This window comes from Rutilus rutilus, assembly GCF_951802725.1.
Source record: "Rutilus rutilus genome assembly, chromosome: 20".
Classification (NCBI taxonomy): domain Eukaryota; kingdom Metazoa; phylum Chordata; class Actinopteri; order Cypriniformes; family Leuciscidae; genus Rutilus; species Rutilus rutilus.
In genome coordinates, this window is record NC_140225.1 from 12,615,242 (window position 1) to 12,641,289 (window position 26,048).

General features: G+C 37.8%; 2 protein-coding genes across 10 annotated transcripts; one reads left to right on the plus strand and one right to left on the minus strand.

Moving 5' to 3' along the window:
- The first annotated feature begins 2,962 nt into the window (after positions 1 to 2,962).
- Positions 2,963 to 8,144, plus strand: hnrnph3 (heterogeneous nuclear ribonucleoprotein H3 (2H9)). 4 transcript variants are annotated; one of them, XM_084391051.1, is made up of 10 exons: positions 2,963 to 3,034; positions 3,924 to 4,033; positions 4,126 to 4,281; positions 4,685 to 4,828; positions 5,285 to 5,423; positions 6,078 to 6,268; positions 6,882 to 7,087; positions 7,188 to 7,323; positions 7,429 to 7,485; positions 7,606 to 8,144. In XM_084391051.1, the coding sequence occupies exons 2-10, from the start codon at positions 3,946 to 3,948 to the stop codon at positions 7,677 to 7,679; spliced, it is 1,191 nt and encodes a 396-aa protein (XP_084247177.1). In that variant the 5' UTR covers positions 2,963 to 3,034; positions 3,924 to 3,945; the 3' UTR covers positions 7,680 to 8,144. The 4 variants fall into 4 exon arrangements, with proteins under 4 accessions (XP_084247177.1, XP_084247179.1, XP_084247178.1 ...); XM_084391053.1 differs by having other exon boundaries at positions 6,078 to 6,253; XM_084391052.1 differs by having other exon boundaries at positions 2,977 to 3,034; positions 3,930 to 4,033.
- A 731-nt stretch (positions 8,145 to 8,875) lies between these two features.
- On the minus strand, positions 8,876 to 23,792 carry rufy2 (RUN and FYVE domain containing 2). 6 transcript variants are annotated; one of them, XM_084391031.1, is made up of 19 exons: positions 23,650 to 23,775; positions 23,134 to 23,220; positions 18,899 to 19,072; positions 18,382 to 18,499; positions 17,947 to 18,048; positions 15,520 to 15,643; positions 15,366 to 15,430; positions 15,172 to 15,237; positions 14,996 to 15,065; positions 14,818 to 14,919; positions 14,466 to 14,582; positions 14,204 to 14,371; positions 13,974 to 14,071; positions 12,027 to 12,146; positions 11,808 to 11,937; positions 11,286 to 11,380; positions 11,152 to 11,200; positions 10,899 to 10,979; positions 8,876 to 9,831 (listed from the first exon to the last, which is right to left on the minus strand). In XM_084391031.1, exons 2-19 carry the CDS (start codon positions 23,207 to 23,209, stop codon positions 9,688 to 9,690), a joined length of 1,899 nt encoding a protein of 632 aa, XP_084247157.1. In that variant the 5' UTR covers positions 23,210 to 23,220; positions 23,650 to 23,775; the 3' UTR covers positions 8,876 to 9,687. The 6 variants fall into 6 exon arrangements, with proteins under 6 accessions (XP_084247157.1, XP_084247156.1, XP_084247155.1 ...); XM_084391030.1 differs by having other exon boundaries at positions 23,134 to 23,245; positions 23,650 to 23,772; XM_084391029.1 differs by lacking the exons at positions 23,134 to 23,220; positions 23,650 to 23,775 and adding an exon at positions 21,087 to 21,642.
- Positions 23,793 to 26,048: the final 2,256 nt, after the last annotated feature.

Below are 26,048 nucleotides of genomic sequence, written 5' to 3' on the forward strand. Positions count from 1 at the left end.
TTTTTTCGGTTAAAAACAAGCTACAAACTATCGCCACTGCATCCTCTTTGTCCGCCATGATTGTTTACTCTGAAGTCACATTTGATCTCGAGGGATTTTGCGAGATTTCCCATCTGACCTGGGAATGCTCGGGAGTCAAATCGGTTCGTGTGTGATGTGTTGATTTTGCCGTTTGGCTGCGCACCACACACTGTACGACCAAAACCGTTAGACCCGTGATTTTTTTTTATTGCCGTGTGTCTCAGGTTTGGAAAATCGGCCGACAATTTTAAAATCGTCCCGTGTGAACCAGACTTAAGATGGCGGCCCCACGGCTCGACCGCGCCAATAGGCAGTAGCGGTCGATAGGGCGTCTATCTAAATGATGTCTATGTTATATACTGTCTATGGGAGGGACTTAGGCTCTCTATAAAGCAATATGAATAGCCAACAGCAGGGGCACTAATACGATCACTTATATGCTACGTGTAAAAAAAACAACTGAGGAAGAAGAGTGGGCCTACCGTTTATATACTGTCTATGGGGCCTACTAGCCACCATAGACAGTTGCTAGCCACTGACAGAAAGTTAGTTTTATAAGGCTTACCTAGGCTACTGTACTTTTAAATTTGCTTACATTATATTTGAATAGTTAAGTTATATATAGCAGTGGTCTCCAACGTGGTGCCTGTGAGTGTCCCGCTAAACACATTCTATAGCCCCAACTTGCCAATAGCGATCCACTGAAAATCGGGGCTCCAGACTTAGACTAAATGGTATCATTTTGCGACCTTTTCAACTAAACTTTTCAATTTGCACTTTTGCCTCTACAAAATTACCCAACTCTATTTGATTATACGTTGTCATTTGCGTTGCGTATGAGAAACACCAAATGGCAAACGCTCGAAAAGCGGAACAAAACTTGTTTGATCTGAGCAGCGCAGAGCATTATCAGCTCGGCCCAAAAAACGGCGATCGCGGCCAAAGCAGCTGTGCGGCCTGATCTCGATCACGCGAACATTATTACACAGAGCCACTGAGAAACATTTCAATTCAGCGCAGAATTCTCTATCTCTATTATAAACCCACAGATGACTATGTGATTTAAGCGTGTTAAAAGCTAGATGAAATGGCGCTGATTGATATTCTCAACGTTTTGACGCAAAAAAACAGGCGAAACATTGTTCCAAGAACGAACCAGTTAGAAGACATTTCACTCCACAACTTATGAATTAACTCTGTAGTAAAACAAACTTTTTTGGCAGAAATGTGCCATATTCATATTAAAAATGCTGTTATATTAATATAGTCATGTATAAATGTATATGTAGTAATGTTTTTGTTTAGAAGTTATGGTAGTTTATTTTTGAATTTATACTAAATGTTTGGGCCACTGTTTTTGATAACACAGACAATAGGTTTATAGAATATCAACAAAAAAATCTATAAATATTTTAATAATTTTTCAGGATTTTTTTTTTTTTTTTTTTTTTTGAGGCTTGTAAGTGTGAACCAGAATATCAAGATATTTTATTATTTCGCATATGATGGTGAAAAGTAAAAAAGCACCACCATGTTATATGTATAATAAATATTTGAGTAGGCCTATAACAAACAAAAATCCCTTCTAGATTATTTTATCCCTTGAGGTAGGGGATAAAAAGGTATACCCCTGGTATAGTAACTATATGTTTTATTATTACAAGTTTGTGTAATTTGGGGTTTCTGTAGCCAGTGACATTTCATTATTTGTATTTTATGGTATTGTACTTTTTTTTTTTTTTTTTTTTTTTTTTTTTTTTGAAGGCTGAGGCTTCATTAATAAACACAACCCCAATTATCATCATTGTTTTGAGATGTTACTTGCTGTGAATACCTTGTCTGATAGGCTACAGTATATTATGGCATAGTATCAGGACATCCTGGCTAGTGTCTGTCGCACACGGCTAGAGGCGAATGGCCGGATGATGGGCCTATTTGGGAGAAAGTCCAGGGCTGTGTTTTAGCCCCAGTCCGTCCCTGAGGCAACAAGATTTCAGAATGTTTCTTTGAGGTGATTTATCATTGTGTGTTAAAGCTCATTAAAAACAATTAAATGTAAACTATAGTAATTTATCGCTATTTTACTTTTTACCTTTTTACTTTTTACCTTTTTAGGTTTAGAATTAACAGGAATCAGGGACAGGGTCACTTTATATTGGGTGTCTTTAATTACTGTGTACTTGCATAAAAAAATAGTTTGATACAATGTATTTATTGTGTTCATGCTGCATTGCAAGACATTTGTACTGCTATGTGAAATATGGGTTAGGTAAGGGACAGTTTTATGGGTGAGTTAAGGTGTATGGTTATAGGGTCAATAGTGTAATTACACAGTAGATGTAAATATGGATGTAATTTCATGCAGATTTTAAAAATATGAATACAGTATAAACATCTATGTAGCCTACTCAATAAGTGTATTGTATCAAATGATTAATTTAAATGTTAGTACCTTTAATATAAAGTGCAAATGTATCATGATTCCAGTCAGTTTCAATATTATTAATAATTCTTTCATAATAAACAATTTTGCAAGGTTGAAATTTTCACTGTCAAAAACTCATTTATTTGCATGATTTACATTTTATTTATTTTCTCTGCATTACTGTGTTAATGAACATTCGTAACTTATATTTAAGGGGGAAATCTAAGTGGAATTAGCTTCACTGGCTTTCTTTACTTCCCACAGCTGTATTTGTTTGTATAGAGCTGCAGATTCTCTCGCGGTAGTACACATGGCTCTATTATGAGTCTGGGGCGTTCGAATGTGCCACACTGCAGTATTATACAGAATTAAATATAAGCCTAGTAATTATATTGGATGATTCCTCAATCCTCAATCCTCCGTGGCTCGTGCCACATGCGCTTGAAGCCTCTGCTCACACGTCAGGCCGTTCTGCGTGCCTGCAGCGAGGTCAATGTCCTCTGACAGGCGCGTTCTCGCGAGACTTCGACAGTTCGACACTATCTGGACTATCCGTTCAGGGTTACCTGAGAGGACAGGAGCTTGACGGTGAGAAGTTATTCGATATTCATGCACATATGGCTTCATATTTAACTTTGTATGTATAAGTTGAGCTTTTACATTTAATAGTAAATATATGCTGTGTACTTTGTATCGCGGAAGTGCTGGTTTTCGTCCTAGAAACTGACAACTTGTCGTTCGTTAATTCCTGGCAAGCGAATATCGAATATTAAAGTTCACATGCCAGTTTCGGTTGTCGGTTGCGGTTAGCTTGACACATGACCGACCTGCTTTTGGAATGCTCTATATAACATTTGCCATATAGCTTGCTCTTAAGTTTAAATACAAGGCAATTGTATTTTGACATACCGGGTTTGTGGTTGTCTAGCTAGCTAACGTTAACTTAATTGACGTTTAATATAAGATGCCAGTTGGTTTATACTAGTCAGTACTCCTCTAACTTCACCAAAACGCTGCATTTGTGTGACATGTCATTATTGTTTGTCTTTTTATCTATTGACTGAAGCCTCTGACTTTTGACAACATGGCTGTGTCTCAAAACATAGTGAACTGCCTAACTAGATAGCATTTTTGGGCGTGATACAAGCGTTCTAACGTGCTGGCGAACTCTCCAGAGATGCCCAAAAATGATGTTTGGGTAGGCAGGTTACTGGGTTTGATACACTGTCAAGTTGTCAAGACAGAAAAAAAACTAATACAAACTATTTTGAATGAGTAGTGACAAGTTAACACAGTGCTGTCTAGCTAGGCAACTCACTAGGTTTGATACATTGCCAGGTTGTCAAGACAGAAAAAGACAAATGCAAACTATTTTGATTGAGTAGTGACTAGTTAACACAGTGCTGTCTAGGTACGCATTAGGCAACTCACTGGGTTTGATAGCACAGTCCATGTTTTACACTCATTTATTTTTCAGATACAGACCTGACCAGGTAAACATGTCTCATAATGATGAAGGATATGTGGTGCGGATCCGTGGTTTACCCTGGTCATGTACACAGGAGGAAGTCGCCTCCTTTTTCTCTGGTATGCAAACACTCAAACTGAAAGTATCTTTTGTAGCGTTCTGTGTTTGAAGAAAAAGAGATACAATTGCCATTTTCTTTGTCCATTTCCAGATTGTGACATTGTAGGGAAAGTCAACGGGGTGTGTTTTACCTTCTCCAAAGAGGGAAGGCCGAGTGGAGAGGCATTTGTGGAGCTGAAGACATCAGAAGACTTTAAAAGGGCTTTGGCAAAAGATCGCAAATACATGGGTCACCGTTATATCGAAGGTACACTCTTGTCCGCAATGTAGAAAATTCTGTCATTGTGTAATTGTATTTAAAGCCACCATGAAACTAGAATTGCCCATTCTTATTTTTTATGGAATAACATTTTTACATTCATGTACTCTTATTATTTGATCAAAACATAAACGTCCCCTCCTCCTCTCGGCTCCAGCAACCTGTCACTCACATTATTTTGCAGCAATTAGCAAATCACAATGAACCAGACAATTCCTGATAAACACAAACAAGTGCCGCCCTACATTTTTTTTCCTCATTTGAGAAGCAAATCGTGAAAGCAAATTTCATACCGACTTTAAATAGCACAAGTTAAACCAGATGAGATGTCTGCACATTTGTACTTGTGTTAAAATATAACATATTGTCTGCCTCTTGACCCTTCCCATAGTGTTCAGGTCAAACCGTAGTGAGATGGATTGGGTGCTGAAACGCTCCGGTCCCACAGATTATGACAGCGGCAGCGGTTGCATGTTGCGTCTCAGAGGACTGCCGTTCGGCTGCAGTAAAGAAGAAATTGTACAGTTCTTTTCAGGTACATCTGTTGTTCCACTTCATCTCCTCCTAGACTTGAAGGTATAGCTAGGAATCTTTGAGTTGTGTTTTCTGGGTTGTGGTGTTTAAATTGTGTCAGTGCTTCCTGGAAAAGTTTATCATGCCTTTTATACAGTCAGTCAGATCATATTTTGAAGGTTTTTCTTTTTATATACTCTTCTAACTCTAATATCAAACTATTATTGAGCATGTTCTGGTTGTTTTTTAATGCTATTTATATATCGCCAGCAACCTTGAGACAGCTGTGCTATGATTTCTTGATTGATTGTCTTATAATTTCATGGATTTATCCTTTGTGTTGTGCTCTAGGGCTTTTTTGTCTGCCATAGGGAATGATTTAGGGGCTCAATTGGGGGGGATGTCTTTTCTGCAGATGAGAATGTTGCGGCTCTTTAACATGTCTCCCCATGTGGGGTTATTTGTCCTTGGGTTAAAGGGTTGAAAATCGTGCCAAATGGGATAACATTGCCGATGGACTACCAGGGGAGGAGCACAGGGGAAGCCTTCGTGCAGTTTGCCTCAAAGGAGATAGCAGAAAAGGCTCTGGGGAAACACAAGGAAAGAATAGGGCACAGGTGGGGCCGGCAAGACTGGGCTGGGCTGGGTGCTAATGCTATCTCTAAATGTGGGGTTGGGGGGTCATGCATCTTTCTGCTCTGGAAAAAGATGGTTTGATCATGTTATCACCCTTGGAATGTTTAATTTCACATTACACTGTCATAAGGGGGCAAAAAAAGGCAATCAGCAGAAATATGATTTCATAATGTCGTTGGGCAACACGTACTGCAGAAGCAAAGGATCCTTTTTTAATAACAGGCACTTTAATATATTTTTAAGATTCTGTTTCAGTCTAAAAATGGCCTTTAGATGCAGTTAAATTTAGATACAGTTGAATGTAAAGCCCGTTCACATCAAGAACGATAACTATATTGGTGTCCACACCAGCAGACGATCGTTTCTCTGTGCCGTTATTGTTATAGTTGTGATGTGGACTTGATCTTTACCGTTAGCATTATAGTTATTGTTCTTGGTGTACACGGCCCTTTATAGTACGGGCAGCATCTCAGACACTTGTTACTTCCTCTGGGCAATACCTGACAATAAATTGTCAGTTATTGTGATGAAATTAGTCACTGGGCCCCAAATACTGTCTCTCCTCTCCTCATTTCTGTTAAACATTCAACAAGCTTGCAAGTTCATTAACGTGTTGCATTTCAAAATAAACTCAGGTACATAGAGATATTCAAAAGCAGCCGAAATGAAATGCGTGCATACTACGAAGTACCCCGGAGGATGATGGGACAGAGGCCTAGTCCATATGACAGACCCATGATGGGACGGGGGAGCTTCTTTGGGACCGGACCTGGAAGGGGAGGTGCCGTCCTGGACCAGATGCGCAGTGGAGGTGGTTACAGTGGCGGTATGCTACTTTATTGGTCTTTAATAATAATTAACCGATGGAAAGGCTAATTCACAAATGTTTTTTTTTTTTTTTTTTTTTTTGAATTAATACTTTTATTTAGCAAGGGCACATTAAATTGATCGAAAGTGACAGTAAAGACATTTTTAATGTTACAAAAGATTTCAAATAAACCTTTTTTTTTTTATCAAAGAATCCTTAAATGTATCACTCTTTCCACAAAAATATTAAGCAGCACAACTGTTTTCAACATTGATAATAATTAGAAATGTTTCTTGAGTAGCCAATCAGTATATTAGAATGATTTCTGAAGGATCATGTGACACTGAAGACTGGAGTAATGATGCTGAAAAGCTTTGCATTAGAGGAATAAATTCAAATGTATTGAAATAGAAAACAATTTTCAGTGTTACTGTTTTTACTGTGTTTTTGATCAGATAAATGCGGTCTTGGTGAGCTTATGAGACCTACTCCAAAAACGTAAAAAAAATCCCCCACTTTTGAATAGTTGCGTATTTGCTGACAGGAAGTGATTATAAGTGACTTAGCTATTATTGACTGTCTATTGTTTCAGACCTCAAATGAAAGTACTGAATTGTCTCTCCTTCATAAGGATATAGTGGGTTTGACAACTACAATGGCTTTAACAACTACTGCTTTGGTAACGGCGTGTTTGAAGAGCGTGCGCGTGGTGATAGAGGAAGAAGAGGAATGGGGGATCATGGTTACAGCAGCGATTCAAACTCAGGCTTTCACAGCGGCCATTTCGTGCACATGAGAGGCCTACCGTTCCGTGCTACGGAGGCAGATATTGCACATGTAAGAAACACCAGTGTTGCCGTTTCTTATGGAAATACCCGTACAATATTTTAAAGTAACGTTTTTATTGCCCTTGTGTAAATGTTATTTTCTTTTTCAGTTCTTTGCCCCTTTGAACCCTGTGAGGGTGCACATTGATGTAGGACCCAATGGAAAGTCTACAGGAGAGGCAGACGTTGAGTTCAGATCTCATGAAAATGCTGTGTCTGCCATGTCAAAGGACAAGAATCATATGCGTAAGTTGTTTTTATTTCCAAACCTGTCTTTGTCAAATTGCATCACTGTCCTTATGTTTGTTTGTTTTTTGCATCATCCCATTTATCATTGCATCCTCTTTGTAGAGCATCGTTACATTGAGCTTTTCCTGAATTCAACTTCAAGTGGGCCGTCTGAAATGGGTTAGTATGACTATGTAGAGGTTGTTATTATGTAATAGTTTTGTTGAAGTTTATGGATGAGAAGGTGTGAAGCAAACATTCAAATGTGAGTCTTTTGTTTTGCGGCCATGAAAACTGCAGGCCGCGGAGGAGGTTTCTATGGCAACTCTGGTGGCATGGGCTCTCGAGGAAGTGGACTAAGGGAAATGTACTGAGGATGCTTGCAATACATGCACTTTTCAACCCAAAGTTGGAGCTTCTAGCTTGGAAGATCTTTTTGTACGGATATGTTTCCACATGTTCCTGAGAAAATTAGCTGTTGCATATATATATATATATATATATATGAGCGGCTACTGTACATTTTGCTTATTGAATTTTATATTACATATTCTGTGTTGGTCTAAGATATACTCTTTGTATGTATTTTAACTCAAAAATGGTTATGAATAGCTTGAATCCCAAGTTTTGAGTGTGAGATTGCACTTTTAAAGCAATAACATCATTTTGGATGTTTACCTGTTTTTTGCTGCTCAGTAAAATTTCTAAATGAAACCTGTGAAATGTACACATCCATGGAATAAAACCTTTTATTGGTATATTTTATTTTTAACCAGAGAATATTCATTGAAGACAACTGTTGTGTAAGAATAAAGTGTGATGTCTTGGTTTTGATTAGAGCTAGATCGAAACAAATGGCAACAATCATTTATATATTATATTTTCCAGTACACAAGAAGATTTGTGTAGCTTGTTCAAATTTTGTTTTCTAGTTTTTTTACACTACCGTTCAAAAGGTGGGGGCCAGTAACGAGTCTCTTCTGCTGGTCTTTAGTGTCACTTTTGATTGCTTTAACCCTATAAAGCCTACTTTATATTTCCAAGGCCTCTAAATTATCAAACCTTTGATCAAAAGTTGTTCACAATCTATTACATTTATATTAGTGGGATAACTGATATTCATATGCATGTTATGCAAGTCTGCTATATTATAAAAATAATGATTTACATTAAAAGCTATCAGAATTTCACACTTTTTGGGAATATAAATATCAGCAGCTGCACCAAAGTGCATATTTTTTCCCCAGTTTGGGCCTCAATAAATTTGAGGTGTTTTTTCCTCGAGTTCGAACTCCATATTATCCTATATCTTAGTATTTAAGCCACAAAAGCCAACAAAAAACACTTACAGGTGTAATAGAAAGGTTCACTAAACTCTTACATTTAAAAAGAAATAAGATTTTTCTGTCAGGCTTCACGAGGTTAATGTGCCCTTGCTGAATAAAAATGTTTTGCACAACAACAAAAAAAGAAAAGAAAATCGTACTGACCCCAGATTGAAGGGTAGTGTGTACAGTATGTACCTCAGCACCAAAATATTAAGGTCCTATAAGATACATCACACAAGAAGTGGAATTATAATCAACTTTAGTGGTTTAAGGCATATGTACAGTTCATACATAAATCTCACATTTAAGTTAATAGTTGTAGTTTGAAATTTTTTAGACAAAAGTTCTCAGAAATACTCAAAGTGAGTAGTGTTCCAGTTCTGTACCAAGGAAAATCTGCAATTGTGAAATACAGAATTGCAGACGAGAAACCCGAACACCATATTCAGAACATCATTTCTGTGCTATTTGACGTGAATCTATCTCAGTCATGCTTGAGTGGCACTGACAACATTTTTACTTGTATATACACACATTTTTTTGCCCATCAAGATTCAGGGAAATGTGTAAAATCCCTGTTTATCAGTTTGGCTTGTTATACAGGCACACATGAATGTATGGTTCTTTCAACTGAATTTGAAATATAGTTGCTCAAGAAATGACATCCCTTCAAATAACTGCATTTGCTTACTTTTGACTCGTGAGGAATGAAACCTGTTCACCCTTCATATATCAAAAGTATATTTACAATGCATGGGAGTGTTATACTAATATAAATTATCTAAATCTGTCTCCTTGCCGCCCAGATGGAGGGATTCAGAGTCAGTAATCCATTTGTAAACTCGTTTCTTTCATTGCACACAAACACTGCATTGGCCATCTGCACAAGTGCCGTTAAGTTTGCTCTGTGTCAAAAGGCTTTTTCCTATGTGAAATGTAAACTTCAAACAGAGAAACGGGTGCATCCGTTTTGGTCACTTCGACGATGCGGGACAGCGTAGTGTCTGATTTAAAGCTGATTTTGGCCATGTGGCGATGTGCTGTCATTTCTATCTTATGTTGCATTGGATGAGCAGCGCTGGAGGAGCAGAGCGTGGCAGGTGTCGCAGACTCTCACGGGTTTAGGTGAAGCGGGGAGCGGGAGCTCATTATCTGAGCAGGCATTGCAGAAGATCTCCCCACAGTTCCTGCAGTGATGCTGTTCAAAGACAAACAAGAGATCATGAGGGCATTCAATTAAAGGGCCAGTAGTGTTTTTTTTTTTTTTTTGGAATCAGACTCAAAATGAATCTTCACAAATGTTAAACTGGGATTCATCCAAACAGTTGCTTTGGGAAATTACTTTTAGCCGTTTTTCATGGAAGAAAGAAATACATAATGCAGAAGTTTTCAGAGTAAAGGCAATCACACCAATATAACGCTAAAGCTTTGTGAATTCTATGAGAATAGGGAAGTCCACACTACAACTATAACGATTCTCTAGTTCGCCTGCCCGTTTAGCCTTAAAGGTTAATAGTAAACAATCTTGTCTTGCTGTCCTTGGAGGAGGCTCGAACCCAAGGCTCAGCTTGAGCTCCCTAGTTAAAACCCCCTAGGATGGAATTGCGCATAAGAGGATAGAGATAATTTACTGGAGGAGGGCTGCCGGAAGAATTTGTCAATGAGATGGCGTGGTGTCTGCTGCTTATATAGTATGCTCGTAATTATGATTGACACGACTGAATGTTTAGGCTCCTCCCGAACCTACGTTTTGACCTTCATTTAGTTTTGTCAAAAGTACCGACTTTGGTACCAAGTCAGTACTGAAATTTTAAAAAAATGTGACGATCCCAGCATTTCCCTCTAGCATTTTGAGTGCTGTTGAACGGATTCTTAAACACCTCTGATCTGATTGGCCATTGTGTTGTTCACGCGCTGTGATTGGCTACAATGATCAACGCTTCAAAAACCTTAGACAGATACACACGGAAGCGTTTAAAAGCAGGCGTCTATCAGTGGATCCATTATATAGATTCACAATAAGATCTATAACATTTATTACGACAAAAATTATGATTTCTCATTTCATGATGACATCAAGGTTTGTCAACTCAGTGTTTCATTCAAGTGTCATCTAATCTTCATCTGGAAATGTTTTCAAGTGCATAAATCCAATGTCGTCTTTGTGCCAGAACATTTCTTTATTTAGCGCAGTTGAATTAGTGTGGATGTGTGAGAACTGACAGCAAGCTGTTGTGTTTTACAGAACTGCATTTTGATTCAGACCTTTCTTCTGGAGATTGAAAATTCCTTCTCACAAAGCTTGCAATGCGTAGCATCTTTGTCCTTCAGCCAGACCTGTCCACCCTGAAATAATTTGTTTATTAATATGAACATGTGGGACAAATGGACTGATTAAACTTTGATAATTCTCTTACAAAAGAAACACTGTGGTGGTTTCAGATTACTCTGATATATAGCATGGCACATGTCCATAAAATGCCCTCAGTTTTATCTGAAACAATGATTAAACGCAAACCTGAAGTGCCTTGTTGGCTTCTTTTATATCTTCAATTTTCAACTTTGACCTGAACAAGAAAAACGTGTGCATCAGTAAAAGAATAACATGATTTGAAGGCTCCCAAATGGCACTGACGTTTAAATCGTACATACTCGCTGAGTTTGCAGCCCAGTTCCTCCAGCGCATGTTCCTGCTCCTCACAAATTCCCTTCAGCTGCGTGTTTTCATCCTGCAACCTGTGAAACTCCTGAAAGGACATGAACATACATCAGAGCCCAAGACAGGCATTCACAAAGCAGCATATTAAATGATACAAGCACCTTAGTCCTCATACAGATTTATTTAGGACTTAAAGGGAAAGTTCATTCAAAAATGAAAATTCTGTCATCAGTTACTCACCCTCAAATAGTTTCAAACCTGTTTGAATTTCTTTCTACTGTTGAACACAAAAGAAGATATTTTGAAGAATTTGGTTAACCAAAATACTATGGAAGTCAATGGGGACCATCAACTGTTTGGTTACCGATATTCTTCAAAATATCCTCTTTTGTGTACATACAGGTTTGAAACAACATGAGGGCGAGTAAATGATGATTTTTTGGGTGAACTATCCCTTTAATGGTTATTAGATTCATCTCTCTCGCCATAATTGAGACAGGGGCAATTCATCGTACTTTTTTGAGTCCGTTGATTTGCTGTGCTTCAGCAGCGAGTTGGGCGATGGTCTCTCGTTCTCTTTCTAATTCGTTCTGTAACGTCTGCCGCCAATCCCTCTCTATTTTCAAGTCTGTTTCCAGCTGCATCCTAAACAGAAAGCGTCAACTAAAATCCACTTCAGCATCTTAATAAATGAGGCACAGTGATTCATTCTAATGTGAGCCACATGAACTTACATTTGCTTCTCTCTCTGGACTATCTGCTTTTGGAGACTGTCAGCTTTGTTCGTGAAGTCCTGCTTGAATTTGCGCACCCCGTCTTCGGCACTGGCGCGTTCCCTCTCGGCATCCTGCAATCTGGTGTAATTCAAACCAACTGGGTAAAACTACGGCTCTGAATGTAATGGAATGGACGGGGATGTATTGGAACATATGGGATACAAAAATCAAAAGATGGCCATAATTCAACAGCCAAAACAGAGCGGGAACAAAAACAGAGCCAGATGACAGAAATGTTGTGCTGCGGGAAAAGCCAGAAAGCTGAAATGAGTTTGAAATTTCATACGGGTCGAGGTTATTTTCGATTTTTTACTTTTTTTGACAAATAATTCACCAAGTAAGCAGGTACGAGTAGTTGAAAACATCAAATTTATTGAAGACTGTGATAAAAGCCATGTCATATTAGTGGTTTCTTTGACTGTTAAATGTTACAGGTAAATAATTATGCTATAGAACCACAAGAAAGATTTGCTCACTAAATAGTATGTGGAAAACAGTAACCATCATCAAATAAAACTTAAAAACAGGCTAGTGAAAACGATCAACTCGTCACTTTTCAAGAACACTGCATATCGCCACACAACTAGTGTTAAGTAACAAAGAGTAAATTTATCTTAATATCAGAAGGAAATATCTTTGACAAGTTTGTATTGGTGCTCGGTATCTGTGCTAGCGCATTTTACAAACGACATAGCAAGAGTTCTTGTCTGGCTGAGTAGGTCTTTGTCGCTATTCGTTGATTGAGGCGAAAACATGGAATTAGAGGAAGGGAGAAGATGAGGAAAAAAAGAAATGAAAAGGGGAACAAAAAGGGAAAGAGGATGTAAATATCAGTGAATTTCAAATTCATCTCAAAGCTTTGAAAACTTGTTAAGCAGTGCAGTCATAAAACATCAGAAATACGATGGCGATAAATCAACGGAGAAGAAAGGGAAGGATGATTTATGTGGACAGAGAAGTGGACATGACAGCACCACGTCACCACAAGGAAATAACACAAATGCTAAAGGATGAGCGGTTAGATGAGAGAAAGCCATTCAATGAGCCTTCAAGTCAAATCATGCATGCAAAGTCCTTTGGATGCTACCGGGTATCTACACACTCAGAAAACCAGTTCCACTGATGAAACAAAAGCACTGATGGTTCCGACACCATCAGTGCACACTAATTTGATTTAGTCTGTAAAAGCAGATATCATATCCTGAAATACATTTACACTGGTACGCTACTGTTCAAACGTTTGGTGTCTGTACATTTAATACTTTTTATAAGTAGTCTCTTCTGCTCACCAAGGCTGCATTTTTCCCCCCAGAAAAACAGTAAAAATATAGTGAAATAATATTGCAATATAAAAGAACTGCTTTTTATTTTTAATACATTTTAAAATGTAATTTATTTCTGAAATGGCAAAGCTGAATTTTCATCAGCCATTACGCCAGTCTTCAGCGTTGAATGAAATCATTCTTAGAGTTTTTTTCAGGATCAAGTTGAAATTGAAACCTTTTGCAACATCATAAATGCTTTTACTGTCACTTTTGATCAATTTAATGTGCCCTTGCCAAATAAAAGTGGTAATTTCTTTAAAAAACAATCTTACAGATCCCAAACGTCTGAACTGTAGTGTATATTCTGTTATCTGCAAATAAAAACCTTCATTTGAATTGAGCTGAAACAAAAGATTCCTTAAACTTTATACTGACCACAAATGTTTTGAATAAAATTTGTTATATATATATATATATATATATATATATATATATAGTATTAATTAAGGTTAGAAATCAGGCTATTTAAACCCTTGAAACACTCAAAAATGATTAAAAATGCTCTTAATGCACTTCAGGAATACGATGACTAAACGTTATGCTCGACATGATCGAAAATAAATCAGGAACTGCTTCTTACCTTTGCTCTAGTTGTTTCATGGTTGCTGTTATTTGATTGGTCTTCTCCTCCAACCGTGCGATCATGTCATTTTTTTGTCTCATGCCGTCATCTGAAGACTGTTGATTATTATAAATAGCTTGATTACAACATATTTTAACCACAAATTGTGAAGAACACTTAATAAATAAACAGAGCAATTCCAATAGGGTCCTCACACCATCGGTGCTCGGGCCCCAATTATGTTTTACCTGCATTTTTTGGTACATCTCCACATTGATGGCTTTAACTTCATCTAACTGGTGCCGAAGTCCAATCAGAGTGTCTTGTTTTTCATGAATGTCCTTTTCCAACAGTTTCATGGCCATCTCCATCTCCTGCTTCATGCTCACCTGCACAACCAGCTCGTTCTCCACATCCTTGAAGCCACAGATACATTCAAAAACAGGTTTGACCTCTTTAAGTGCCACCGCACAATCTGAACAGCAGGTACATTTTTATATAAGCACAGACCTGTCTGAGCTGACATTCTTCTTTGAGTTGGCGTCTTGCCTCGTTGTACATTTCATCCAGGCCCTGCCTTGACTGCTTGTATGTATCCAGCTCACAGTTCAAATCTCCTTCTGCAAGCTGAATAGAGAGTACATAGTGAATATAGTGTATGGCTTGGAGGAGTTGGGGAGTTCATGAAATATACTACACGTTTATAATATTCTCTATAATATGGGGTGATTTTGGGGATCATAAAAACTGAATGATATTTTTCAGGGACACATTAAATATGACAAAATGTGCACATTAACTACTATCTGCCTCTCTTAATGCCTACTGTATACAATATGTATAATACAAACATATAACAGACCTCAAGACGCTGTTGTGCTTTCATAAGAATTACAGAATTTTCTGTTCTGAGTTGGTGGTTCTCTTCCTGTAGTTTAATGATGTTGTTTTTTGCTATTGCCAACTGAAATAAAAAGAAAAAGTTAGTATTGAGTTAGTATTCCACATATCAGACTTATTTTTCTGAAATCCAACAGTACCTCTTCGATGAGTTTGGAGTTGGACTTTTCTAACGACTCCACGCGTCCCTGTAAGCCGTGAACTGTAGAACTTAAAAGACAGAAGTTGTAGATAAACTTAATCTGTTTTGAAAAGCAATAATCACTCATCTTAAATACAGTATATCACAAAAGCTTTAGAAAGAGCATGAACTTACTTCAGCTGCCTATTTAATTCTTCGACATAATTCTTCTGATCCAAAATAGCTGCAATTTGTCCATTTCTATTCAAAACATATTTATGATGGTTATTCATACTGAATAATACATCAAGGTTATTATAATGATTTCATGTAATAAATGAATTAAATTTCACATTAAAATATGTTGTCTACCAAGTATACTTTTTTACCTTTCTTCACTTCTATAGTCATCGATGTCATTCTTTAAGTACATGGAGAAGTCTATTACACCAACCTGTGGATTCCAATACAAGGCATTAATATTTCTCAAACAGAAGCCAGATGGCAGGTAATTAAAAAATGTCCAATATACAATGTTCATACTTGTGTATCGAGGTCCTCGCCCTTCACACATAAGTTGGCATCTATGACGTTAAGTCCCACCAGGAGACCAACGATGACGGCTCCCTCCTCCTCCAGCATCACTGCTGAGTTCTCATAGAACTCACTGAACACACACATAAACAAAAATAAAGACAATTTTTTGTTATCTAAATTCTGGCTCCATTTTTTCATAATCTGAAACCTCAAACCTCTGAAGAATCCACACGGTCTATTAAAACATAAATATCCTTGCCTCATATTGATCATGTGTTGTTTTTCCATTGTAAAAATTGCATTATGTTGAATTTGTTGTGTTCCTGTGACGCACAATGATATTACGATGACATTTAACAGTTTCATTATTTTAGTTCTGACAGAATGCACAAAGGTAATACATTTATAATTCATATTTATTCTTGTCTTTTAATAAACCATTCGGGTGCTTGCAAACAGTGATGATGTATTTTGTGGGCGGAGCCTACCGGGTGGCAGAAAATGACAGTTCAGTTCTGCAGTGGCAGTCTATGGAAGCCACGGAACAAAAGAGTAAAAAAGGTAATAATTTCGAGTTCATATCTCATTATTCTGACTTTTTTTTTCCCCGCAATTCCGAGTTCATATTTCACAATTCTGAGAAGAATAAGAATTGCGAGATATAAACTCGATATTCTGCCTTTTTTTCCTAAGAATATCAAATTTATATCCTGCAATTCGGACTTTTTTTTTCCAGAATCGTGACATATTATTCATTGCAGCAGGTTTCATTAGCCCAGTCTGTCTGTTTCATGGCTTGCAAACATAAATGTCTCCGTTTTGCTTCAAATATATATATATATGAATACTTTTATTTAGCAAGGATGCTTAAAATTGACTGTGACAGCATCATTTCCTTCTGACATTTTCAGCATCATTACTCCAGTCTTCAGTGTCACATGATCCTTCAGAAATCATTCTAATATGATGATTTGATGATCAAGAAACATTTATGATTATTATCAGTGTTGAAAACAGTTCAGATTTCTGTGGAAACCGTCATACATTTTATTTCTCAGGATTCTTTGATGAATAGAAAGTTCAAAAGAACAACATTTATTTGAAATAGAATCTTTTGTAACATTATAAATGTCTTTACTGTCACTTTTGATCAATTTAATGTGTCCTTGATGAATAAAAGTATTAATTTCTTTAACTTCTTTCCAAAAAAAAAAAAAAAATTCTTACTGACCCCAAACTTGTGAACGGTAGTGTACATTAAAAAGTAATAATATTTCACAATATTACTGTTTTTACAGTATTTCGGATCAAATGAATGCAGAAATATTAAAACATCTTAATGACCACACACTTTTGAATGGTAGTGTATGGTCGAACATTATCAAAGTTAGAGCTTATTTAGAGATATCAGCCGAATGGCTTAGTGCAGGCCTGCGCTAATGGATCCAAGGTTCTATCTTGTAAATTACCCCACTAATAATGCCCAGAATGGTACCAAACTTCTACAGTAGTACAAACAGTAGTACTCATAAAATGAGGCATTGGAAAGTTTGTAAGTACATCGGGATTTTATTTAAATAACACTTGCCTGATGGCTCATGCTACCGCTAACCCGGATGTTGAGGTAACTTCCGTGATTTGGGAAAAGCCTGTAAAAGTCCTTAGCAAAACTCACAAGTTTAAGGGAAAAGCTAGTGAATTTAACACTCCATAGAAATTGATAACTAGATACTTTTTAAGTGTTGATCTGAAAATACAAGCATTTATAAAACTTTCAAAAACGTTTTTATACTCTGGGCGTCGTTACACTACATCCTTATGCATCGCGTTCTGCCAGGACTTTTACGGGCTTTTCCCAAATCACGGAAATGACCTCGTCGTCCGGGTTAGCGGTAGCATGAGCCATCAGGCAAGTATTATTTAAATAAACTCCTGATGTACTTACAAACTTTCCAATGCCTCGTTTTATGAGTACAGAACCTATTTGTACTACTGTAGAAGTTTGGTACCATTCTGGTATTATTAGTGGGGTAATTTACGAGATACAGCCTTGGATCCATTAGTGCCTGCACTAAGCCATTCGGCTGATATCTATAAATAAGCTCTAACTTTAATAATGTTCGACCAAGGAAAAAAAAAGCTTCTGGGGGGGGGTGTTTGGCTCGAGGTCATGGTGCAAAGGACCCTAGGTTGAAATTCCTCCGAACCATCCCTTTAAATCTCAGTCAGCAGAAGTGCTTTTATTAGACAGCGACATGTGATGCACACCCTCTAGCAAGCACAGCTCACTAAACTCTGATGCCCTGAGCAGGAAACACAAAACTCGTTTGTCTCAGGCATCTTATCACTTCTCTAATCACCAATTCTCCCCCACAACTATTGTGACAAAGGAAGAAAGAAATAATTAAGGGTATAGAAAGGAAAAAAACTAACCTAAGTATATCTTTCCTGGTGATGAGGAGACGGAGGTAATCTGCCAATTTCTTCTGCATCAGTGCCAGTCTCAGCCATGCTCTGGCTCTGCCCAGTGGCGTCCTAACAAACACATACAACCATTTTCAGACAGACATACAGACATGCATGACTCTGGAAATAGGCTTAACTTGCAGTTGCAAGTTTCAGTTTTATCAAGGAACTAGAACTGAAATTAGCACTTCCCTATTTTGAAAGGCACCTCTTAGTGTACTGGAGAATGAGTGCGAGAAAGCATGTGTATATTTATAATATAGTGGACTTGATTGATAGTGAATCTGCTTTTGTATTAGAGTCTTTGAATGATTCATTTAGACTTAAATAAAACTGCAGATTTGCATGCAAACTAATCAATGTAACTGTAAGGCCGAAAATTATATTTAGTTCTACACATACTTGAGGCCAGGAAGGTCCCGTACACTGGCTGCGATTTCGCCTGCTTCTGGGCACAGCTTCTCAACCATCTCCAGAGGCCCCCACAACGACTTGTTGTACCCAAGAAACGATTTCTTCACTGGGAGATGAAGACAAACGTATTTGTTAAACAACTCAGGGCTACGATCTGGCATGCAGAGCATGCAAAGATTTTGATGAAACGCCATTCAAAACAGTATTCAAATTTTGTGGCAGAAATAGTTCACTGGGCAAGAACCTCAGATGATCTGACAGCTGTGAATGAGTAAAAAAAAAGCATTTCCTCATTTTCTTTTCCTATTATAAAGTTACAAGGCATAACATTAGCTGCTATCTAACACTAACATAGGCCTATGGAAATATATAAGAGATACTGATAACAGAGAATATTTAACTACATCAGCTATCCTACCAAAAAGCAAGCACATAAGAACTTTCAATGATAATTGGTTAACAGATGGTTCTCTGTGGCTGGCTGTCTGATGATGGTTGAACATACCTTTGAGACCGTGCTTCAGGCAATGCTCCATGACAACAAAGAACTGTTGTAGAGGCGGATAGTCAGAGTCCAGAGTTCGTCCAAAGCTCAGAGCCGACTCGATCAGGCCTTTGATGCTAAGCTTAGCCATATTAAGCAAGTTTGCTCGTTCCATTGTCATAGGATCTCGTAAGGCTAGAAGACACAGCCCACAGACAAATATATATCATACCAAAAACGACATAATCATAGCCAAAATCAAGTTCTTGTGGTTCAAGAACATTTAAAACAAAAAACAAGTCACACTAAAGTCATCACAGCATCACAGCACTTCAACCTCTGGCTGTTTTCTTAGGAATAACATGTGACCACACACACTGAATTATTGAGTTTAAATTTTAACAAACCCTTAAAGGGCTTTAGCTGGTTTTGACTGCACTGTCATTCACCAGACCTTAACAGCAACACTGTTAATAAGCAGTACTTTTTATGTTTTGTGTTTACTGCATAAATGAGTGTAAGTTGTATCCTTATCAGTTTTGACATGGTGATACATTGGACCCTGTTTTTAACCATCAGGCTAATCAATAATTCTTATTCAAACATATTCAGACAGGCGCTGTCTAACAAGCATACTGGCACTGGTAATCTACTTCCCGCTTATGTTGTTGGTTCCCATTGCCACTTTATTTGGTCTAAGAGAGTGAAGCTTTATTCCATCAGACTTCTGGGGTAAATAACTTAAATAAAAATATGTCACTTCAATCATTTATCCTCTGTTTAATAACCTCTTATGATTATAATTATTATTAGTTAATCCATTCATTATCATTTTGGCTATTTGTCATTGGGGACAAATACCAATCAAGACAAATCAACAGCATACTGATTTGACTGACATGCCTATCTCAAAAAAAAAAAAAAAAAAAAAAAAAAACATTCTGCACATCAACTGTATGAATGACCTGGTGCTTAGTAGTTATAAAACACCCAGATTTATTATGCACAAATGAATACAAAACAACAAGGCACTCTTCATGACATCATGCCATTATGACATCATTCGGAAAATTATGTATGGCAAGCCATTTTAGCATGTTTCTTGAAAATAACATCTATTTTTGTGGAAATTTGGCTAATCCTTGACGCAATCAAGGAAAGCGATTTTTTTTAAATCAATATTTAATGCTTTTTAAAATGTTGTAGACGTATGTAGCAAATGGGAGTGAGTGACACGCATAAAGGGAGGATCAAACAGAACGCGTGTTTGCTCTTAAAAACACAAGATGTGCATAATTGTATCCAACTGCAGAGCCACAACGCTGATGAATGGAAAAGAAGGCTGGGTATCGAGCGCGACATGTTGAAAAAGCTGCGAGACATGGCGCAACGGTCAAATATGATCATCTGGCGCATATTTATATTAAAAAAAAAACTATTAGAAAGCTTCCTGTAAACAGCACGGAGTAATCACGTCATCTCCAAACACATGTATGTGTTAAAGGGGCTATTGACTATTTTGAGACAAAGATCTTGTTCATGTTTTTTCAGTTTCATAATTAATATGATAAATAGCTAGCTGAATTTTCCATTTGTTGACGATGATTCAGACGATAAATATCATATATTAAGTTGGGTGTCCACCTTAGAGATAATCACCATATTTCTAATGAACCCTCACAATTAAAAATATGATATTACTCATATCATATAATAAAATATATGTTTTGTTATTTCTGTAAAGCTTTATTAAATTATTATAGCATCTCTTTCAGTACTTTCAGAATCTTTACTTTTTAAAATAATTTTGTTTCTGTATTTTTAATGATAGTATATTTATTTGAACAAAAATAAATTTAATTTATCAAAATAAATAGAAAATAATATAAACTTTGCTAAAGTGATTGTTTTGATTAAGTATTAACTTACACGTATTAATTAGCAACAATTGCAATACAACTATTAGAAATGACAACTAACTGGAAAATAATTAGTTCTGTAAATTATTTAATAAATCAATTCTAAAATTGTATTAGAATTTTTATTTTATTTTTATTAGTCAATAAAAATAAGCACTAGAAAAAAAAAAACATTTCTCTAAGGGTTTTTTTGTCTTGGATTTACTTTTCAGCAATAAATGTTTCAATGGCTTGCCATACACCTAGGCTACGTCTGAACAACACGGGCTTTAATGTCATCTAAAACCTACCCTTGGCACCCCATTCTTCTGAAAAGGGCGATGTTTTAGGCTCTATCACTTTGGGCAGGACGTGAATGCCACCCGAGAAGGTTTCTGACGCTTTTCTGGCTAAAGCGAATATGGGCGCCTGCCATCTCCCGTCTCCAGATTTCATGGCAGCGCTGCTCGCTTTCTCACCGGCCGCTTTATCCTCCTGCAATCTGAGGATACCGAACACTTGCGCTCTCTCTTTGTTGCTCTCTGCTTCCGCCAACACAAGGTCCTGTTCTGCAGGTGTCGCCATCGTTAAAGTGAATATCATACAGTTTAGGATAATGCTTCACCTAACGACCACGGCTGTGATGTGTTGAGCGGCATTGATAAACTGTTAACGACGAAATTCAAGCGCTTTCCCATGTGATGCTCCGTGTCAACGCCCCAAAGGCGACGTTTGTTTTCCATTCATATGGTCATCATATCTTTGGAGAACAAATGACTAGATTGTAGATTTGTTTACACCCGAGCACTCCTGCACGATCCGTCTGCAGCAAAGGGGTGGTGTCATAACATTAAAAAGACGTAATTCAGTGGAAGTGTATGGATATACTACCCTCTACCGCTTGTATGTAACATTGTCCTGGAAAATTATGAAATATTCACTGGTTACCAGTATTTCTTAAATGATTATGTTTGTTGTAATGGGGGGAATTGAGGGAATTGGTGGTGTTTCGTTCGTGAAAGAATAGGCTTGTTCTTTTGTTCTTGTGGCTTGTGTTTTTAAACAAATCTTTTAAGTGTGGACACATAATTTTTCTCATCTATGCACTTCCATGCACTGACTCACTATCAATCCTTTCTTCAAAGACAAAATCGAAACAACATTGCTTAAATTAAGTCTTTTAGTATATTTGTTAGCTCACATATTTAGCCTAAATAAATTATAGGCAACTCGTTTCACTCGTGCTGCCTCGATTTACCTAGGCCTACTACTTATATAGGCTATGTGAAAAACACTAGGCCGCAAGAGTAGTATTAGTGGGTTCCATTTGTCCTCAAAAGTGGGAAATTCTTTGTTCCCAGTGAAAACCTTTTAACTCGAACGCCCCTCAAGTTAGAGTTGCGACTGCAACTCGGGAGGACAGCAACAATCCCAACTTTAGAATCTAATATGGCTGCTCAGAGCATAAACCATAGTGAAACAGTAGTAATATTGTTTATTAGCACTTATGCTATGCCTCAATAAGCTCAGTGGGGCACACAGTAGCCTACTATCCAACCTCTATTCGTGGACATGATACTGGACATTTCTGTGCAAAATAATTATGTGTTTGCATTCCAAAAGAGCAAGAACAACAAAGGTTTGCCTGGACGCATCCATTAGTTTTCCGACCTGTTTACTGGAAGGTCAACTCGAGTGTGACATCATTCCCAGCTCCAACATCCCTCTTCCGAGGTAAATGGAACGCAGCATTCAGAATTCATGTTGGAATTCATATTATATAAAAAAAACATGAGGCAAAAAGTAGCCTACCCTAATGACGGCTCACAGAAGTCACTTTCAAACCAAGCACCTTTCTGTTTGTCAATGCTTTGTGACTAACTTGAACCCAACATCTCCGTTGGGAAATTCTTCACCCTCACGCAAAATTCGTGATCGTGTGGATTCCTATTAAAATGACTGGATTTAGTCCATGAAAGTTCACCAAACAACATTAAATGTGTCCGCACCTTAAAAAAGGAACCGAAAGGGGCGGGCCACTGAACAAATCAATAACTCTTTTTCATGAATACTCTCTAGTTATTCGAGTCACTGGGATGAATCAAAAGTTAATGAATATAAAAGTAGCTGCTTTTTATTAGTGCAAGTGTTACTCCAACAGTTCTCACACTGAGGAAATTAAAAATTGTGAATGCTAACAACCTCTGCTGACCTCACTAGTGCTGAGTCATTACTATTCTCCTTGTAGACTATGGGTGTCACTATGCCAGTAACAAAAGTGTAGGTTTGCAGTTCCAGACAACTATAACTATACACTTTGTATATTTTAACTTAGTATATTAAGCTCTGGAGGCTTACCTTGACTGTAGGCCAAACGCTCCATACTTTCGCTATGTGTGATGCCCCATCGGTGAAGGCTCTGAGGGGAATACATGTCTGGATCCACTGAACACAGACAACAGACTTGGTTCTAAATGGATGGATATACATGTTTAACAGAACTAATAGCACACCTTTTAACTGATTTAAATGTTGCAGGAAATAAAAGCTGATTGTAATACAGTTGCTGACCAACAGTGCATCACAAACTCAACATGTCTCAGTTGTTTACTGCTGATCTGCTCTCAGGGTCTGTCTGGCTATCATATGACTCTGATTTCCTGCACCACTGTCCCGCCTCACATGGAAGGGAATGTATACACATTCAGTCTAAACAGACAAAACACCTTACGATTTCAATGCACATAAAATTTAGAGCTAATCACAACATGAAATCAAACATCTTATGTTTTGTCATCTTGGTTAGACTCTGACTTCTGCTTTAAAATGTTACTGAATCACTCAGAGGTGCTGAGCAAAATAGTACACACTTACCCCTGTTAAACCTACACCCTTTGCTGGTGTTCTGCTGGTACTATTGTGTCGAGAGAGCTGACCTATGCCCGTTAGGTGAGGTGCAAGCATTTGCTGCATTAGCGGGCAGTTGGGAGGAGATGTCTCTCGCTGGAACAGAACAGTGCATTGGGTGCAGGGTAGCAGGGGCGGTCAAACAAAGGGGGCGGGACATGTGAACATGCTGGCCGGCCAATAAATGTGGAGCTACAGGCTATTCAGGAAGTGGGATTCTGAATGAGACTGCACTCACTGCCAGGATATGAATGAGCACATCAATGTGACAGGCATGCCACTGGCTATTATGCATAATCCTTTTTAGCATATTGCAACTGCATTTTGTGTGATGATTTTATGTAAATGGATGCACATTTCACAGAAAATAATGAATATATACTACTATTCAAAGTTTTGGGAAACAAACTAATGCTTCTATTTAGCAAGGATGCGTGAAACTGAGATATATATATATATATATATATATATATATATATATATATATATATATATATATATATACACACACACACAATACTGAGCAAAAGTCTTAGGCATGTTTATATACCCCAAAGCGCTTTGGGTGTACAGTAGTACATATGAAAGCGCTATATAAATGCCCGATTCTATTCTATTCTATTCTATTCTTATCCCCCCACGTTTATTTTTACTTTCTGATTAAATAAATGTTTTGTCTTGGTGAGCATAAGATACTTTTTTATAAAACATTTGACCCAAACTTATTAAAGGCAGTGAAGGGTTTTCCACAAGGGTAATGCCATATGTGATAAGCAGGGGGGGGGGGGGGGGGGGGGGGGGGGGTTGTTTTTGTTTTTTAGTTAGATTTGTCAAGATAAGACTGCAAGATAACAGGGTAGAAATTCTCAGGTTGGCCTTTAACAAACCAGCCTGATCTTGTACCTATACAATCTTACTCTGTTGTTAACTAGATGTACCGCATGGCGGTACAAAATATGACCGCTGCTCAGGCCTGCACTGGCTTTCCACAAAAATAAATGACGTGGAGCAATTTGGCTGTATTGCGTGTTTATGTATATACCTAAAAAAAGTAGTAGTATGTGCATGTCTGTCTGTGTGTGTCTGTCTGTGTGTGTGTGTATGTGTGTGTGTTTGTGTGTGCGCATGTGTGTTTGTGTGTGTGTGTCTGTGCATGTGGATTTGTATGTGTGTGTATGGGTGTGTGTCTGTGCGTGTGGATGTCAGTGTGTGTGCATGCTTGCGTTTGTTTGTATTCCTGCATGTGTGTGTGTGTGACAGTATCATCCTAAACCAGCAACCCTTCGCTCAACAGCACCATCTACAGGCCGATGAGTGTACAGTCACTAAATGTGCACATAAATTAATTTATTTTATACCCCCCCATGGATGAAATTCTACGAAACTTAGCATACCCCCAGAGGATGTCAAGTTAATCATACACATGAAATATGGTGCAGTTCTGAACATCTCCACTGAAGCAGAATAATATTGCATTTTCATTTTTTATGGGAGGAGCGCAAATCACAAATGAGTGATTATGGGCTAGGTTGATGTGGGCCCTTAAGACCAACATACCATAAAAATTTCTTCATCCTCGGTTCCACGGTTCAAGTAGTTATTTAGGAAAAACTGCATTTTTTGGGTTTGGGGGGGCCCAGCGCGGGGGGGGAGTGGCCCCCGGGGACCAAACGAAATTTTTCCGTAAAAGTCTAGTGTGGCTATGCCCACCAACTTTCATGTTCCCCGGTGTTTCGGTGTCCCTGGTATCGTTGACGGAAAATTCAGTAGATTGACGGGGAAAAAAAAACTAAAAAACTTTGACAATCGATTATGGGCTAGGTTGATGTGGGCCCTTAAGACCAACATACTTTGCAAATTTCTTCATCCTCGGTGCCACGGTTCAGGTAGTTATTTAGGAAAAACTGCATTTTTTGGGTTTGGGGGGGCCCAGCGCGGGGGGGGGGGAGTGGCCCCCGGGGACCAAACGAAATTTTTCCGTAAAAGTCTAGTGGGGCTACATGCTCACCAAATTTCATGTTCCCCGGTGTTTCGGTGTCCCTGGTATCGTTGACGGAAAATTCAGTAGATTGACGAAAAAAAAAAAAAAAAAAAACTTTGACAATCCCTATATGACCGCTTTTTTTTATTCATAATAAATGCCATGATTTTATTAAAAGACTTCCATGAAATTCAATATTAAAATCCATCTCCTTCTATGCCTAATATTTAACCAGAAGATGGCAGTGTCCTCCAAAAACAGTAGAAATCTAATGTCTCTCAAATTAGATCTTGCAATAAACTTTATTATTAGTAGTAGTATTAAAGTGAAGTGGTATTTTCACAAATTTTCACACTGAGTGCGTTTCAAAGACACATCTTACATT

Coding starts and splice junctions, on each gene's coding strand:
- rufy2 (XM_084391029.1), bottom strand. CDS start 21,378: ATGATATTCACTTTAACGATGGCGACACCTGCAGAACAGGACCTTGTG. Junction 15,644..17,946: donor ACCAGGAAAGATATACTTAG/GTTAGTTTTTTT, acceptor GTGTGTGTTCAG/TGAGTTCTATGAGAACTCAG. Junction 11,381..11,807: donor AAATCAACGGACTCAAAAAA/GTACGATGAATT, acceptor ATGTCCTTTCAG/GAGTTTCACAGGTTGCAGGA.
- hnrnph3 (XM_084391051.1), top strand. CDS start 3,946: ATGTCTCATAATGATGAAGGATATGTGGTGCGGATCCGTGGTTTACCC. Junction 4,034..4,125: donor AGTCGCCTCCTTTTTCTCTG/GTATGCAAACAC, acceptor GTCCATTTCCAG/ATTGTGACATTGTAGGGAAA. Junction 4,829..5,284: donor AATTGTACAGTTCTTTTCAG/GTACATCTGTTG, acceptor CTTGGGTTAAAG/GGTTGAAAATCGTGCCAAAT.